The sequence below is a fragment of the Urocampus carinirostris genome, chromosome 10 (genome assembly GCF_059441175.1).
Source record: "Urocampus carinirostris isolate Australia breed hairy pipefish chromosome 10, RoL_Ucar_1.0, whole genome shotgun sequence".
Lineage (NCBI taxonomy): Eukaryota > Metazoa > Chordata > Actinopteri > Syngnathiformes > Syngnathidae > Urocampus > Urocampus carinirostris.
Window position 1 is genome coordinate 2437508 of NC_142358.1, and position 14082 is coordinate 2451589.

Below are 14082 nucleotides of genomic sequence, written 5' to 3' on the forward strand. Positions count from 1 at the left end.
AATCATACACCTTTATTTTATTTTACCTGACAATAAGTTTGTGCTGAAACTGGGGCATTTTTGATGAGTGCCTGGGTCCAATTGCTTTCACGTATTTAACTTTACGTCTCCTGTTTTCCTTTGATCTGGAGTGTCTGCTGGGATCTTGCAAGATTTCAATTCACAATAACTAAAGTTTTTTCTCCGATTTTGGCACACACAACATGACGACATTTTAACACTAGCAGAAACAAAAGCTTGGTTTGTTCAGTGTGTTGACCAGCGTGGTGTATTGTTTTGCTTTCAGCTTCGACTGACGTCACACGACACTTAGGGTATAAAAGGGTCTGTACTTTTTCTTTGTTCAAGTACAATGTTCCAGACATTTTCCTAAAAAAACTGTTTATAAAAACTATAGGTGGAGGCCAGACTAAGAGCTAACCACATTATTTTGAACATATTACGTGACTCATACAGTATGTGCTTATTATCGTCGACTTAATTATGTGCTACCTTCGCATAGGCAACAATCTTCAAGGAAATGGTGGCTAGATATAAAGCGTTCATGATGAAGTCCATGATGTTCCACCAGTCGTCCATGTAGTCCTGGAAACCGCTATCCCACATCTGCTTAATCTCAGTCCAGATAAAACCTTCAAAACACAAGTGGAATTGTAAAACAGGGTATGTACACCTTTTTAATAGCCAAATTAAAGCACTTTTTATACACTTCAAGAGATCGCAGTTCGAATCCCGGCTCCTCCGTGTTACATGTTGAAGTGTCCTTGGGCAAGACACTGAACCCCTAATGCCCCCAATAAGCTGGTTAGCGCCTTATATGGCTGCACGGCTGCTATTGGGAAATGTGAAGCACACTGTAAAGCGCTTTGGGAAGTCTTGACTTGAAAAGCGCTATATAAATGCAGATCATTTCACTTAATTTCATTTCACTTTTGAGGCCAAGCTCTCAATTTTTCCATTACCTTCTGGAAGGGATCCTGCGTTGATCAAAATAATATATTTTGTTGTTGTTGACTTTAAAGACTTAAAAAAAACACCATCTTGCTGCTAGCAAATACTTTGTGTTATTTTTAGCTGTTGCTTTCTATGATCTAAGATCTTTTTGGGTCAATTAGCTGCTATTAACTGACATGAATTCTGCCGTTTTGCTTCAACAATGCACGCGCAGCTTGCCTGCATCACGCTTGTTTACAAACACGGAAAGGGCTCAATAGGTCTTGGGTAATAATTGTGTTCAATATGGAAAAAAATAAATAAAGACAATATTTTCATTTAAAATCAATATTGATTTGAATAATAAGCAGAAATCCACAAACTATCCCTTTAACATGTTTTTAAATTCCTCGTAAGTAAAGACATTTGTATTTATTTGAGGCTCACCCTAGAGGGAGCTGACATGATAGTCTGCTAAGAAGGAAACAAAACAAATACCTTGTAAAAAGCTAGGTAGAAAACTGAATGAAACATGGTGTCGTTTGGTCACTTTGATTCTTCATAGTTCCTATTCTTTTTGTATTTTGTACCACTTTTTTTTTGTTTGCACTGGGTGCAGCAACACCTAGTGGTCAAATAATACCCACTGTCCTTTTAAGAATAAGAAAGTAATTAAATCAAGGAAATATTTTTAGGGCAAGACAATTATCGCAAGTGGAGGATTTGAAACGAGTTTTAATATGAATCTGCTGTCTCCTCCCCCTGTGGATTCATATTCTTCTCTACTGTACCAAAAAATTTGGTGTGTATTTCAAAAGTCGATGTCATCTTCTATGCTGAAAATTAACGTCTTTGGCTATGCTAAAAAGTGTCAATTTACACACTAATAATTAGCAACATCTTTCAAAATATTACCATCACTTTCTGCACTAAAAACTAATTGTATGAGTTATTGAGTAAAGGCGTAATCTTTAATATTCAAACAAGTAATATCTTTAAAAAAAAATAGAGTCATCTTCTAAGCTAAAAACTAAGGTTTTTGACTAAGGGGCCGGTCACACAGCCGTTTGCGGCTGAATCATGGCTAAAATTTTGCGGGTTTCTTTTGCCCGTGGTTGCCCGCGATGGAAAATGCGCAAAATGGGCCAACCCGCTGTTCATCGGTGGTATGCTCGCAAAACAGACGCCGGCGACTGTTCCGCTTCCCCATCGCGTCATTTCCGCGTCATTTTCTCGTGTGGACCACGGGTATAAAAGCTCCCGAGCCGGTGTTGTGCCCAAATCAGACTCCTACGCAAGCGCCCCACCCACCCCCGCTCGCGTGAACGCGCATTCTGCTGCATTGACGTTGGTGACTTTTTCATCCGCGTTAACAAACGCATTTTGTAGAATACGATCGCACTTTATTGTTTAAACAAACGCGTTATATAGACTAGGATCTCCCAATTGTTATAATTAGCTCGCTTTATTGTTATAATAAGCGTTTTATATAGAATACGATCGCTTTTGTTTGAAGCGCAGCAGAATGCGCGTTCACGCGAGGGTGGGGGATTTTATATACGGTGTGCATTACCGTTCGATTACGTTCACAACAAAAACAAAGACAGAATGGTTCAAGTTGTATTACATTCCCAACAAATGCAAGACGAAGTGGTTTTGGTTATATGTTCGCCATTACATTCCCTAAAAGTGATATAAAAGTGAGATAAAACGAGGTAAAAGTGGTTGTAGTAGCGAGGGGATGCAAATCTCGGCAGGGATGAATTTCTCGGCATAACACCGGGCTGTAGAAATCATAACTGCTCAAGACACAGTCCCGTGAAGATCAAGATTTCAAGCTATGGCACCGAAGAAGCCAATATGTTATTATTGTAATAGTTTTTATTTTGATTTTATTATCTTGTTGTGAAATGAAAAGAAATGTCAAGAAATAAAAATGGATTAAGACGAGGTCACTACGGTGACGGAGATCCATGTTCACCCCTTGATGTCTCGAGCACAACTGACGTGTGCTCGGCAAAACGCGCTGTATATACGCGGAGAAAGGAGTTTGACCGTCACACGCGTAACACGCTAATTTCACCTTATAACACCGCGATACAGGCGCAGAACATGCTATTACCATGCTCCACCCACGATTACCCGCTGAAATTTCCCGTCCTACCCATGTGTAACCACGCCCTGGCCGCGGCCAGAGCACGTCGTTCCGCGTCATTTCCGCGTCATTACCTCGTGTGCCGCCCGCGGTTAACACGTGCTCAAAGTTTTGAGCAGCTCAAAACTTTTTCGCGCGGCCAACCGCGTGTGAATTTTCGACCGCGAGTAAAGCACTGCTGTATCTCGTCTATATGGCGGTCTCAAAGCGTCCGACAGCGCCCAACAGCGTCTGCTTCACGGCCAAAAATTTCTGGCCGTGGTTGGTCAGAGTCACCTTGTGGTTAGGACTCAACATAGCTTGGCCTTGCCATGATCTTTGATTTTTGCATTCCGGAGATGGAATAAGAGCTTGCTCTGTCCACTCCACGCATCGGCCCGGTATTGCAGTACCTCCGGGAACGGTGCATTCGCAATGATCGCAGCAAGGCTTTAGGGCTAGGACCTTAGCTTGGCCTTTTGGCTGAGAGTAAGTGTCCCGGCTCCTAGGCTTTGTAGCGTATTATGAACTGACCGATAACGAATAATGGATAATGAATAACGAAGATAGAACAATAACCCTTAACGCCCCCCCCCAACCCCCCCCCCACCCCCCTCGATACGCCCGTGAAAGGCTGTGTACCCGCGCTCTAAAGAATTGAGCAGCGCAAAACTTTTCCGCGCTGCCACCCGCGCGCGAATTTCCGACCGCGTGTTAAGCACTGCTGTATCTCGTCTGTATGGCGATCTCAAAGCGTCCAATAGCGTCCGCCTCACAGGCAGAAATTTCTGGCCGTGATTCAGCCGCAAACGGCTGTGTGACCGGGCCCTATGCTAAAAGGCGTCATTTTTAGCACGAATAATGAGGCTATACGTCATTTTCACTTGATGCAAAATCTTGGGGTTCTACCATATTTACCTATGATCCATGGTAAAATCATCCACTCGACTACAGTTGGGGCCGGTCCCTGAAAGTCTCTCTGAGGAGCTTCGATGTGCTGCGAGGCCAGGAAGAGCAGGAACAAGAAAGTGAGGTAGGAAGCAGCGTGGCAGATGAACTTTATAAAAGGTTTGCGGATAAAGAAGCCATAACGGCTCTTGGGGGCCACCAGGTAGAAGACAGACAAGACAGGGAACAGGAGCCCGATAAGAATGCAGGTCAGAAGTTTGACCGCCCAATGACGCCGGCGCCAACCCGGGATCTCATCATACCAGCGAGACGCCAAAAGTTGCTGGCAGTTGGGCTGGGCCACAAACTAAACACAAGGGGAAAAAAAGGTAAGAAATGGTAAATAGACTGCATTTATATAGCGCTTTAACCGGTCACTGAGGACCTCCGAAGCGTTTTACAATGCACTTCACACGTTACCCATTCATATACACACACACACACCGATAGCAGAGACAGCCATGCAAGGCGAACATATTTATTCTTAGGTGACAATCCGACCACTCTACCTCCTGAGCTACTGCACTATATATACACTTTAAACTCAGTAGCAGAAAAATAGTTAAAAACTGATACATTTCATTTTTTCATTTATAAATAAGTGTCATTTGTAAAAATTGAGACGATTGTATAAATCCTACTGTTTTTAACTCATTCAATGCCAGAAGTTTCTCTCATATAAAAAATGCCAGTGACAGCCAATTTTTGACATTTTGTCTCATTTTTGAAGGTTTACAAAAATTTGCTCTGTAGCTATATAAGCGTTGGACACATCAAATGAAAGCTTGAACCCCTCTCTTTCATTTGGAGAAAAAATATGGTAAAGAACCATTGAACATTTCTGTTTCTTGAAAATACGTAGTGAAAGGATGTATTTCACGTTGGTGCTTTTTTAATACATAATTTGTATATCTACAATATCTAAATGATGCTTTCCAAGAATTCAAGGACCCTTTGCTTGCAAAATCCATCCACCGGTTATCCTCAGTAGGGTCACGGTGGTGCTGGAGCCCATCCCAGCCAACTTCGGGGAGTGGGCAGGGGACCCGCTGAACTGGTTGCCAGCCAGTCGCAGTGCTTGCAAAATGATTTTATTAATTTTTATTTTTATTTATAGTTTTCTTATTGGAAGAATACTAAATATATGCATTTACTTTCTAGGCTTTTTCAGCATCTCATTTTTCTGTGACGTAATCGCATGATTTGGGTTGTCATGGTGATCGTGAACATGCAGGAAATGTCACACCTCTTTTCCCCAACAATAAAAATAATGAAATTTTGAATCATTAAACTGTCTGTACATACTGTATATCTTGGCTTTTCTCATACGATGGACACAGGAAGCAAAACTCGGCACAATGTATGTTGACACAAAGCTGATCAAAGTCCCTTCTGCCATCTAGTGGTGTTTTATCATACTTATATCATTCAGAGTCATGATTCATGATACATACTGAACAGCAACGCAGAAGCGTTAATAGCTTTTTGGCACTCCACAATGCTTTGAAAAATGCTTCTGAAAACACATTTATATGTTATGGCACTAGCGCATGTGCGGCACAGTTCAAGTCATGGGAACCTCCTGCGTGGGTTCAAATCCAGCTCCAGACAGAGTTTGTATGTTCTCCCCGTGCTTGCGTGGGTTTCCTCCGGGCACTCCGGTTTCCTCCCACATTCCAAAGACATGCATTTCAGGTGAATTGGCCGGTCCAAATTGTCCCTAGGTGTGAATGAGCGAGTGAGTGTTCTGTCCCTGTGTGCCCTGCGATTGGCTGGCAACCAGTTCAGGGTGTCCCCTGCGCACTGCCCGATGATTGCTGGGATGGGCTCCAGAACCCCCGTGACCCTACTGAGGATAAGCGGTGTGGCTAATGAGATGAGATGAGATTTTATACGGATACATGTCAAACTCTCTTGTGTGAATTTACTCCCCTTTTTCCATTCAAAAACAATTTATGATCCCTGGTTTCTGAAAAGTTGTCAAATCTGCTCTCAAAGACACGATCAAAACATCTGCAAGACATATTTTTTTCCTTTATTTCACTTTAACCTTGTTATGCCGAATGGATTGACGACACCAAAATGTGCTGGCTGATGAGCTCATCCTTTTCCACAAATCTATCCATCTACCTTCATATCCCTCATATCTACCTTGGTCATATCCCACAAATAATCTTTTATAAATCTTCACTTGGGAGAGGCCAACTTTCATTACCGAACCATTAAAAAGATCTGGGGCTTTTTCATGCAACAAACTCGGGTGGCAGGAAAACATTCATTGGCCGAGCGCTAAGTGCTAGTAATGTTCTGCAGATCATCTTTAACCACCTCGCTCAAATGGGAAAAAACACATTTGAAAAGCTATAAAAAGTTAGGTGTTGTGGATTTCTTGGTGTTGTCAAAAGTGAGCTGCAGTCCAAACCAGGAGGATTTCATTTCCTTACTCAGGGATGATTTTAGATTCCAACCTTTGGGGTTGTTAAGCACCCTGAGTGTCTGGCTGGAGCTTCCACATACGCTGCCGCTATGCCGCAGGTGACACCAGCCGAGCGAAAAAGGAGCGAGGGCGGGGGTAAGAGTAGTGCTGGGGATCAAATAGACTGAACCATGTCAAAGCAGTGAAGTATTTCAGACGCTGAGTTGCTCACATTTTTGTTTTGTTTATCTTTTTTTCATAATATAATGCTTTTCATCATATTTAAGCAGATCCTGTCCTTTATTAAGGAAAAGGAAGATTTAAAAATGCTAACATTTTTGGGGGTGCTTGGGTTGAATTTGGGGGTGCTCACCCCTAAAAATAGGATGCTTACTTCCATTCTCTCAAGTACTGTTGTTGACAAATAAACCTTGTTTTACACTAGAAAAATAAGAAACCGTGAAATTTTCAAGGTATTATTTGTCATAATTTATTGGAATAGTAAAATGTATAGATTGTAAATTACCTTTATCTGGTTAAAATGAATATATTTTTTGTATTTGACACCAAAAACATTTTTTTAAAAGTTTTACGGATTTTTAAATCTAAAATTCTATAGCATGTTCCATATGAGACAATAGCTTACATTCTTATTTCAAGCATTTTCCTAATATATAATAACAATTTTGCTAGTAATAATTTCGCTAATTCGAGTATTATTTGCTGTATTTTTGTACATTTATTTCTCTAGTAATTGCTAACTGTTTACTATCATTTTTCATATTATATTATACTTATATAATAGCATCAGAACATGAAAGAAAAACAATGTAAAATTAGATTACCACACAATAAACATAAAACAAGTGCCACATAATGTCAATAAAAACAATAAACAATAAAAGGAACGATAACAATATCCATTCACTTTTTTGCCTCGCGTTTATTGAAAAAAATGATCCAATGGCGTCTGCTTTTGCTGTTTTTTTACAATCTGTTGGAAACGCACGAGGCAGGAATTATAATGAGCGATTTTTCCAGGTGATCCCTTTCCTCAAATTCCGAGACGTCATCAAATTTTTCTAAAATGTTATAGCCGCGACTTGCCGGAAACCCTCCTCCCTATCGTCTGTGAGCTCTGAACTGTGACGGTGACATGATGAGCATGCAGGAAGTACGCATGCACACTGGTTGCCAGACAGATTTGAAGCCATAGCCAATTTCTTTACGTTCAGAAACTCTGGGAGCGGCAAATAGCAGCGCGTATTGTACAATATTTTTGACTTCGGAACTAGAGGCAATCTGCGTGACTAGAGGCTATATTTTCCCGTGTAGGTATTTCGGAACCAAAAACTTTCGTATGAAGAGATGTTCGTAGGTAGAGATCCCAACTTATTTTTAAAACGTTAGTAACTTATTTTACTCGTTATAATGTGCTCATTTTAAGTAACATTTTTCTTGTAATTTATTTTTAGAACACAATATTTTAAATATAAATTAGAATCAGAAAAATGTCTCAAAATAAATCTAGAACTTATTTTAATGGTAATAATGTGCTCGTTATTAAATGTTTTTCTTGTAGTTGTCTTATTATATTATACTTGTATTCATCTATTCAATAAAATATTTAAAATATGAATTTGGAAACAGAAAAAAATTAGGAAAATGAATAAGATAAAGTTTTATATTAAATATAGCTTATGTTTCTTGTGTCATGTTTTTCTGGATGGCATCCTTTTTTATGACTCTTTTTAAGTAGGACACATTTTTGCAAAAAATATATATTATATTGTGTGGGCCATGCCCTTGTCATCATCGCTTTGTAATCAGATTGCATTGGAACTAAGCAGAGTGCTAATGCATCACATTAGCAACCACCCCTGCAATCATGGAACAGCTCCAACCGCCCCTTGGGTCCCTTGAACCATTTAGAGCCATTTGTGGCTCATCTTGACACGCTTCTTGTCACTAGTATGCCAAGTTTGCAATTCAGTTCTTGGATTTTGAGTGACAGTTTCATCTCTTGTTTCTTTTTCTGCAGCATGATTAATCAAATCTTAAAGACAATCAAATCAGACAATATTTCATCTGTAGGACTATAAATGTATCTGTTTTTGCAGAACTCCAAAAGTATATTAACGTGACAATGTATAGTAATTTACCACTCAAGGTCATTGTTGGTTAAAATGGAACTGAAGCATGAGAATTGGAAAGAGACAAAACTCCAGAAGACTCCACTTAACAAAATTTGGAAGCCTACTTCCAGATTTTTTGTGTGAATTTTAGCATGCGACAAAACATGTAAGCTGGTGTGAGTCCCCGCCAGGGACAAAAAAAATAATAATCAGCAAATTTGATACACCCAGGGTGGCTGAAAAGAGCCAATAGCTAGACTTGGGCAGTGCTAGCTTTAGTAGACAGTGAAATAAGCTACTGAAAAAGTCAAAGTCAAATAATACAAGATTAAATCAGAATTAGAAATACAAATATTTATATACAAATCAGCTAACAATAGCGGCTTAATGGCAAGCTAGAACTTGCAGCCAACGGATTAACATGAGTGTCTAGAATAGAAAACAGTGGAAAAAAGTTGAAGATGACAGAAACCAGAAGCCTGAAACTGCACATAAAAAATAAATGGCCCATAAGGTTATAATACCAAGGCCATTATAAGTTGTAGAGAAAACATGCAATGTTTCTTACCTCTTTCTGGCAGTATTTGATGGCCAACTTGACCCTTGCCAGATCGTTGTTGTTGTCATCCAGCAGCGGGTTTATGTCGTCCCTGTAGTTGAGGATTATCTCCAGTTCCTTGGAGCTTCTGGTCTGATCCAGGAGGTCCTTAGCAAAACGTTTGCAGGTCCGGGAGAGCTCCTCATACTGTGCTTTGAACTCGTTCTCCACCGTGCTGAGCTCTTCGAGCTCCCAGCTGAGCTGGAAGGCTGTGAGGAAGGGATCCTGGCTGGAAAGGGCAATAAGGGAAGGGCTAGCCAGGGCTTTGTAAACGTTGAGGCGCGAGTGAGAATGGCGAAGGCCATCCACGTCCAGGCTGGAAACGCACTCCAGGCAGTCACAAAGGACTGCGTGGGGTTGCGGGATGGAGACGCCTCGTTGCACCAGAAGTTTGACAATCTCATAGTTGTTGGTGTGGGCCGCCAGGATGATGGGGGTGATGTCTGGGGTGAAGTCCGAAAACCGCTTGTCCAGCAAGATGGGGGGAAGCTATCGGAAAAACACAAGTAGGACTAGGTGAGTGACAGGGAAGAGATTCACATGATAGAAAATATACTATAATCTCTTGTTTATCTCAATTACTGAGGACCAGGACCCTCTGCGATACACATACATTTTCTTAACCCCCATTTTTAACATGCTTACAGCAATAGTCAACCAGGGATAACAGGTGCTTCATTTTAGAACGTAACAAAAGATATTACTCGTGACACAAATTTGCTTTCGCAGTCGCTGCTCTCAGCAATAGTCTACTGAGGATAATGGATCGGAGCTACAACCATGCATTTACTTTTAGGCGAGTTAGAATAGGTGCTGTTCTATTTGGGAAGAAAGCACGGAAAAAAATGAGCCGCCACACATGATACAAACTTGTTCAGCCCCCCGCTTTCAGCTATAGTCAACTATTCATTATAGGCAGAAAGGCTAGAGAGGGAAAACCATGAAATGTATTTACATGGAGCAGCTAACACTAACAATAGCAGCTAGCAGTTAGCCATTGCCTAATGGATAACATGAGTGGCTAGAAAAGAAAACACTGGAGAAAAAATTCCAAGACGCCAGAATCTCAAGACTTGGGAAAGTTCCACCATCAATGGGGAGTGACATTGAAGAATAAAGCAGGAACGGCTAGCAATAACAAAAGCGGCTAGGAGAAAGCCAAAGTCTGCAGCCAAGTGGCTAACATTGGAGGCTAGAAAGGCAAACGTTTGGCAAACATGTTTAAAGATGGCAGAATGTTGGGACTTGGCAAAGTTTGGCTCTGGATGGTGAGCTTCCATTAGAGGCTTACTTCTACATACTGTTTTTTTCCTGCTGGACTTCTTGTGGTAGATGATGACATAACAATAACGATAGCGACGAGCCCGAGCCGGCTGCCATGTGTCTGAAATAGATGGCTAGAAAAAGAAACAGACCGCACCATTTGATTTAGTTTTTAAACTTTTCTTAATATGTTGAAAGTTAGCTAGCTAAAATTGTTTAGCTAAAGAGTTACAGCTTGATTAGCTAAAAAAAAATCATTTCTGTAAGGTTGATTGACCTAACAGGGTGAATCCTAACAAAAGGGGAAATTAGGTCGGGGAGTAATAATGATGATAATAATTTTCTGTATAATTAATATCATAATAATAATATTAACTTTATAAAGTATAGATGCATGTGTTAAAGAACAATTTGAAAAAATATTTGTGAGGAAAAGATTCATTAGGAAAAGGCAGGATGGAAAACATACAGGAAGACTGTTTAAAAAAAAGGAAACCAAGTAATAATTCTATCCATCCCTGAGCTTGACAGCTATGTATATCTAAGTGTCAAACATATTGTAATAAAATCATTACAAAGGATTTGTTCTTTTTTTTTCTCTAAAATAATGACACAAAAAATGTTGCCAAAAAACAATAATGATTAGCGGCAAGCCTTATGCCATGTGTTTAAGTGTTGTAATAACCTCGTAAAAACACGAAACATAGAATTTTTTTGTCTTTCAAAAATCATGTCACCAAAATGTTGCTGCAAAGAAATAATCACCCACCTAACAATAGCAATAGGGACTATCATTTTTCCTATGCTAAATTTTTGAGTTTTTCCTTGCCCTCATGTTGGTTTGGATCAGGGGATGGTGTAATAATAGTCTGTAGTCTGTAATAGTCTGTGGTCTGTGCAGCCCTTTGTGACTTCTTGCGATTAAGGGCTATACAAACAAACATGACTTGACTTGACCAAGATAAGTGGCTAGAGAAGGAAATAGTGGAAAATAATGGAAGATGCCTGAATGATGGGACACCGCCATCACAACTGGGGCTCAGCTGTGTGTGGTAAGTTGTCGTTAAATGCTTATAGTACCACCGGGACAAGCCAGCTTTACAAATTCCTCATTTTGGGCTTTCATACTGGTGCTACATACCGGTTTCTCGCCGCTGGGCCTCTTGTGGTTGAGCAGGAGCTCGACGGCGCCCACAACCTCCTTCCGGATGGCATGCAGGAGAGCGTCTCCCACGTGGACGTTGTAGCTGAGGAGCAGCTCCACCATCTCCAAGTTTTCATTCTCGATGGCGATGAGGAGTGCCGTGCGGCCTAGCGAGTCCACGCAATCCATGTTGATGTCAAAGTAAATCTCGGCCTTCTCCAGAGCTTCCTTTACCGTGCCATAGTCCCCTTTGCCTACTGCGCCGAGGTAAGCCCGCTCCGCCACCGAAAGTTCCGACTCGGCACGCACGATGCGAAGGCCGATGCGGTCCCCCTGGCAACAACTCTCTGTCTTCTTGTAGTACAGTTGCGACATTGTGTCCACGCCTAATGCGAAGGAAATTAAAATGCAAGGTATTTACTGTACAATGCTTAATACGAAAGAGAAAGGAAAGCAGGACATTTTTCAGCACTATCAGTGGTGATTAAATACTGGGAAAGGGCCCCTGATGGGAGCGCGAGGCCCTATAAAGATGGGAACGTTTAACCTAGGGCAGTGTTTTTCAACCAGTGTGCTAGGGCACACTAGTGTAGCGTGAGACCTTGTCTAGTGTGCCGCAAGATATCGACCAACTTTATCTTTGCAAAAAAAGCATGCCATTGTTCAGTACGTTTGATTTCTTGCAGTCATCAGATGAGGAACGGAAGCATTCATACAGATCAGTAGGGGGCAGCGGATTGCTATTTTTTCATTCCTTTTATTTACTAAGCATATGCTCATGAGGTAGTATAGGGTAAACTAAATCTGATAATTAAACTTTATTTAAAATAAAAAAGAAATTAAAATTAACTCTCAAAATAAGGAGAGAAGACATTTTGCCCAGAGAACAGGAAAGGAAGCCTTAAAATAAAAACGTCCAACCTGTTTTGTTAGCACAAAGAACTATATATATATATATATATATATATATATATATATATATATATATATATATATATATATATATATATATATATATATATATATAGGGTATACCCTGCCCACTGCCCGAAGATAGCTGGGATAGACTCCAGCACCCCAACAACCTACTGAAGTGGTAGAGATAATGGATGGATGGATGGATGGATGGATAGGTGGGTTCCAAAAATTGACTGATTTGGTATTTCTTTCCTTGCTTACTGTGCTCCAAACCACCTCATGAATTGAGTTGTTAGTTGTCAAAAAAATATGGGTTCCAAAACAACCCTAACCAATTAAATTGATTCGAGGGGGGGCTCGGAGGAAATCCCAAATTTCCAAATGTTATTTGTGAAGAGAGGTAATGTTGCTCAAAATAACCCCATAAACTTTATTTGTTGTGAAAAAACATGCAGACTTTCACCACTACAAGAATGTCCAATGTTATTTACAATATTTAATTCTTGAAGGTATTAATATGTCAGATCCAATAGCCACCTACATTGCAGTTTCCTTTATAATCAACAAAAAAGTGTTAAACATGCAGCTTTTAGTTTACAAGAACCAATCTTGTGATATACTTAAAGAGCTGGTATTTTGTTGTTAAAATATAATATGTTCTAAGGTACAACAAATGGCTTTACCTTTTCCACGTCTCTTGATGGACCAAAAAAAATTTCAAGTATAAATAGAAAAAGAGCAAATAAGATGATGTCCTTGTATCCTTTTTTCGTTGATAAGATGTCTTGTGCACTAACTCAATGACATGTCAAAATAATCAGCGTGAACGAGCGCCCCACCCTCACTTACTGCACACATCCTGTAGAGCTGCGACTTCCCTCTTCTACTCAATTCATGTGCGTAACCAGCCCGTTTTTGGGAGTGCTCAAGCACCTCTGTATTCAACCCAAGCACCCCAAAATATTATGGCATTTTTAAAACTCTCCTTTCATTTATAAAGTATATGCTTGAATATGAGGGCTATTTTTTTTTTAAAGTAAAAAAAAGTGAACAACGCAGCGTCCACTGCCTTGAAGTCCATTTCTTGTAGCACTCATTATGATCACATTTTGATGGACTATCTATGAACCATGTACTATCAAAAATAAGTTATGAATTGATACTGATTTTAATGATACCGAATTATTATCTTCTTGGTAATAAAACCGCGTATGTTTCAAAACGCAGAGGTAGATTATTTTTCTATGTTTTTATTTATTACTTATTTAAATGACAATTCATATTTTTAATGACTAAAAAATGTTTGCATGTGGTTGTTAGTGGGAAAGAGGGGATTTAGGAAAAGGGAGAGGAGATAATGGTGTAAGAACAGAAAGAGCTAGGTATGGAAATTGACTTCTATATTGTCGTATGCAAAAGTTCGGGCACCCCTGATCATTTTTAAGATTTTCATTATAAATCATTGGTTGTTCGGATCAGCAATTTTAGTTAAATATATCAAATAGCAGACAAACACAGTGATATCTGAGAAGTGAAATGAAGTTCATAGGAGTTACAGAAAGTTTGCAATAATTGCTTAAACAAAAGTAGTAG

The 14082-nt window shown here is 39.9% G+C and overlaps 1 protein-coding gene and 1 pseudogene across 1 annotated transcript in view; one reads left to right on the top strand and one right to left on the bottom strand.

Annotated features, from left to right (window-relative positions):
* Nucleotides 1-13275, bottom strand: part of LOC148357482 (short transient receptor potential channel 4-like) — a 32106-nt gene extending 18831 nt beyond the window's left edge. The window contains 5 exon segments of the mRNA XM_088345180.1: nt 493-632; nt 3986-4322; nt 9135-9653; nt 11569-11957; nt 13173-13275. Coding sequence (XP_088201306.1) covers nt 493-632; nt 3986-4322; nt 9135-9653; nt 11569-11946 — 1374 coding nt within the window. The 5' untranslated portion in view covers nt 11947-11957; nt 13173-13275.
* LOC148357483 (U2 spliceosomal RNA) lies at nt 3334-3502 on the top strand (annotated as a pseudogene).
* Nucleotides 13276-14082: the final 807 nt, after the last annotated feature.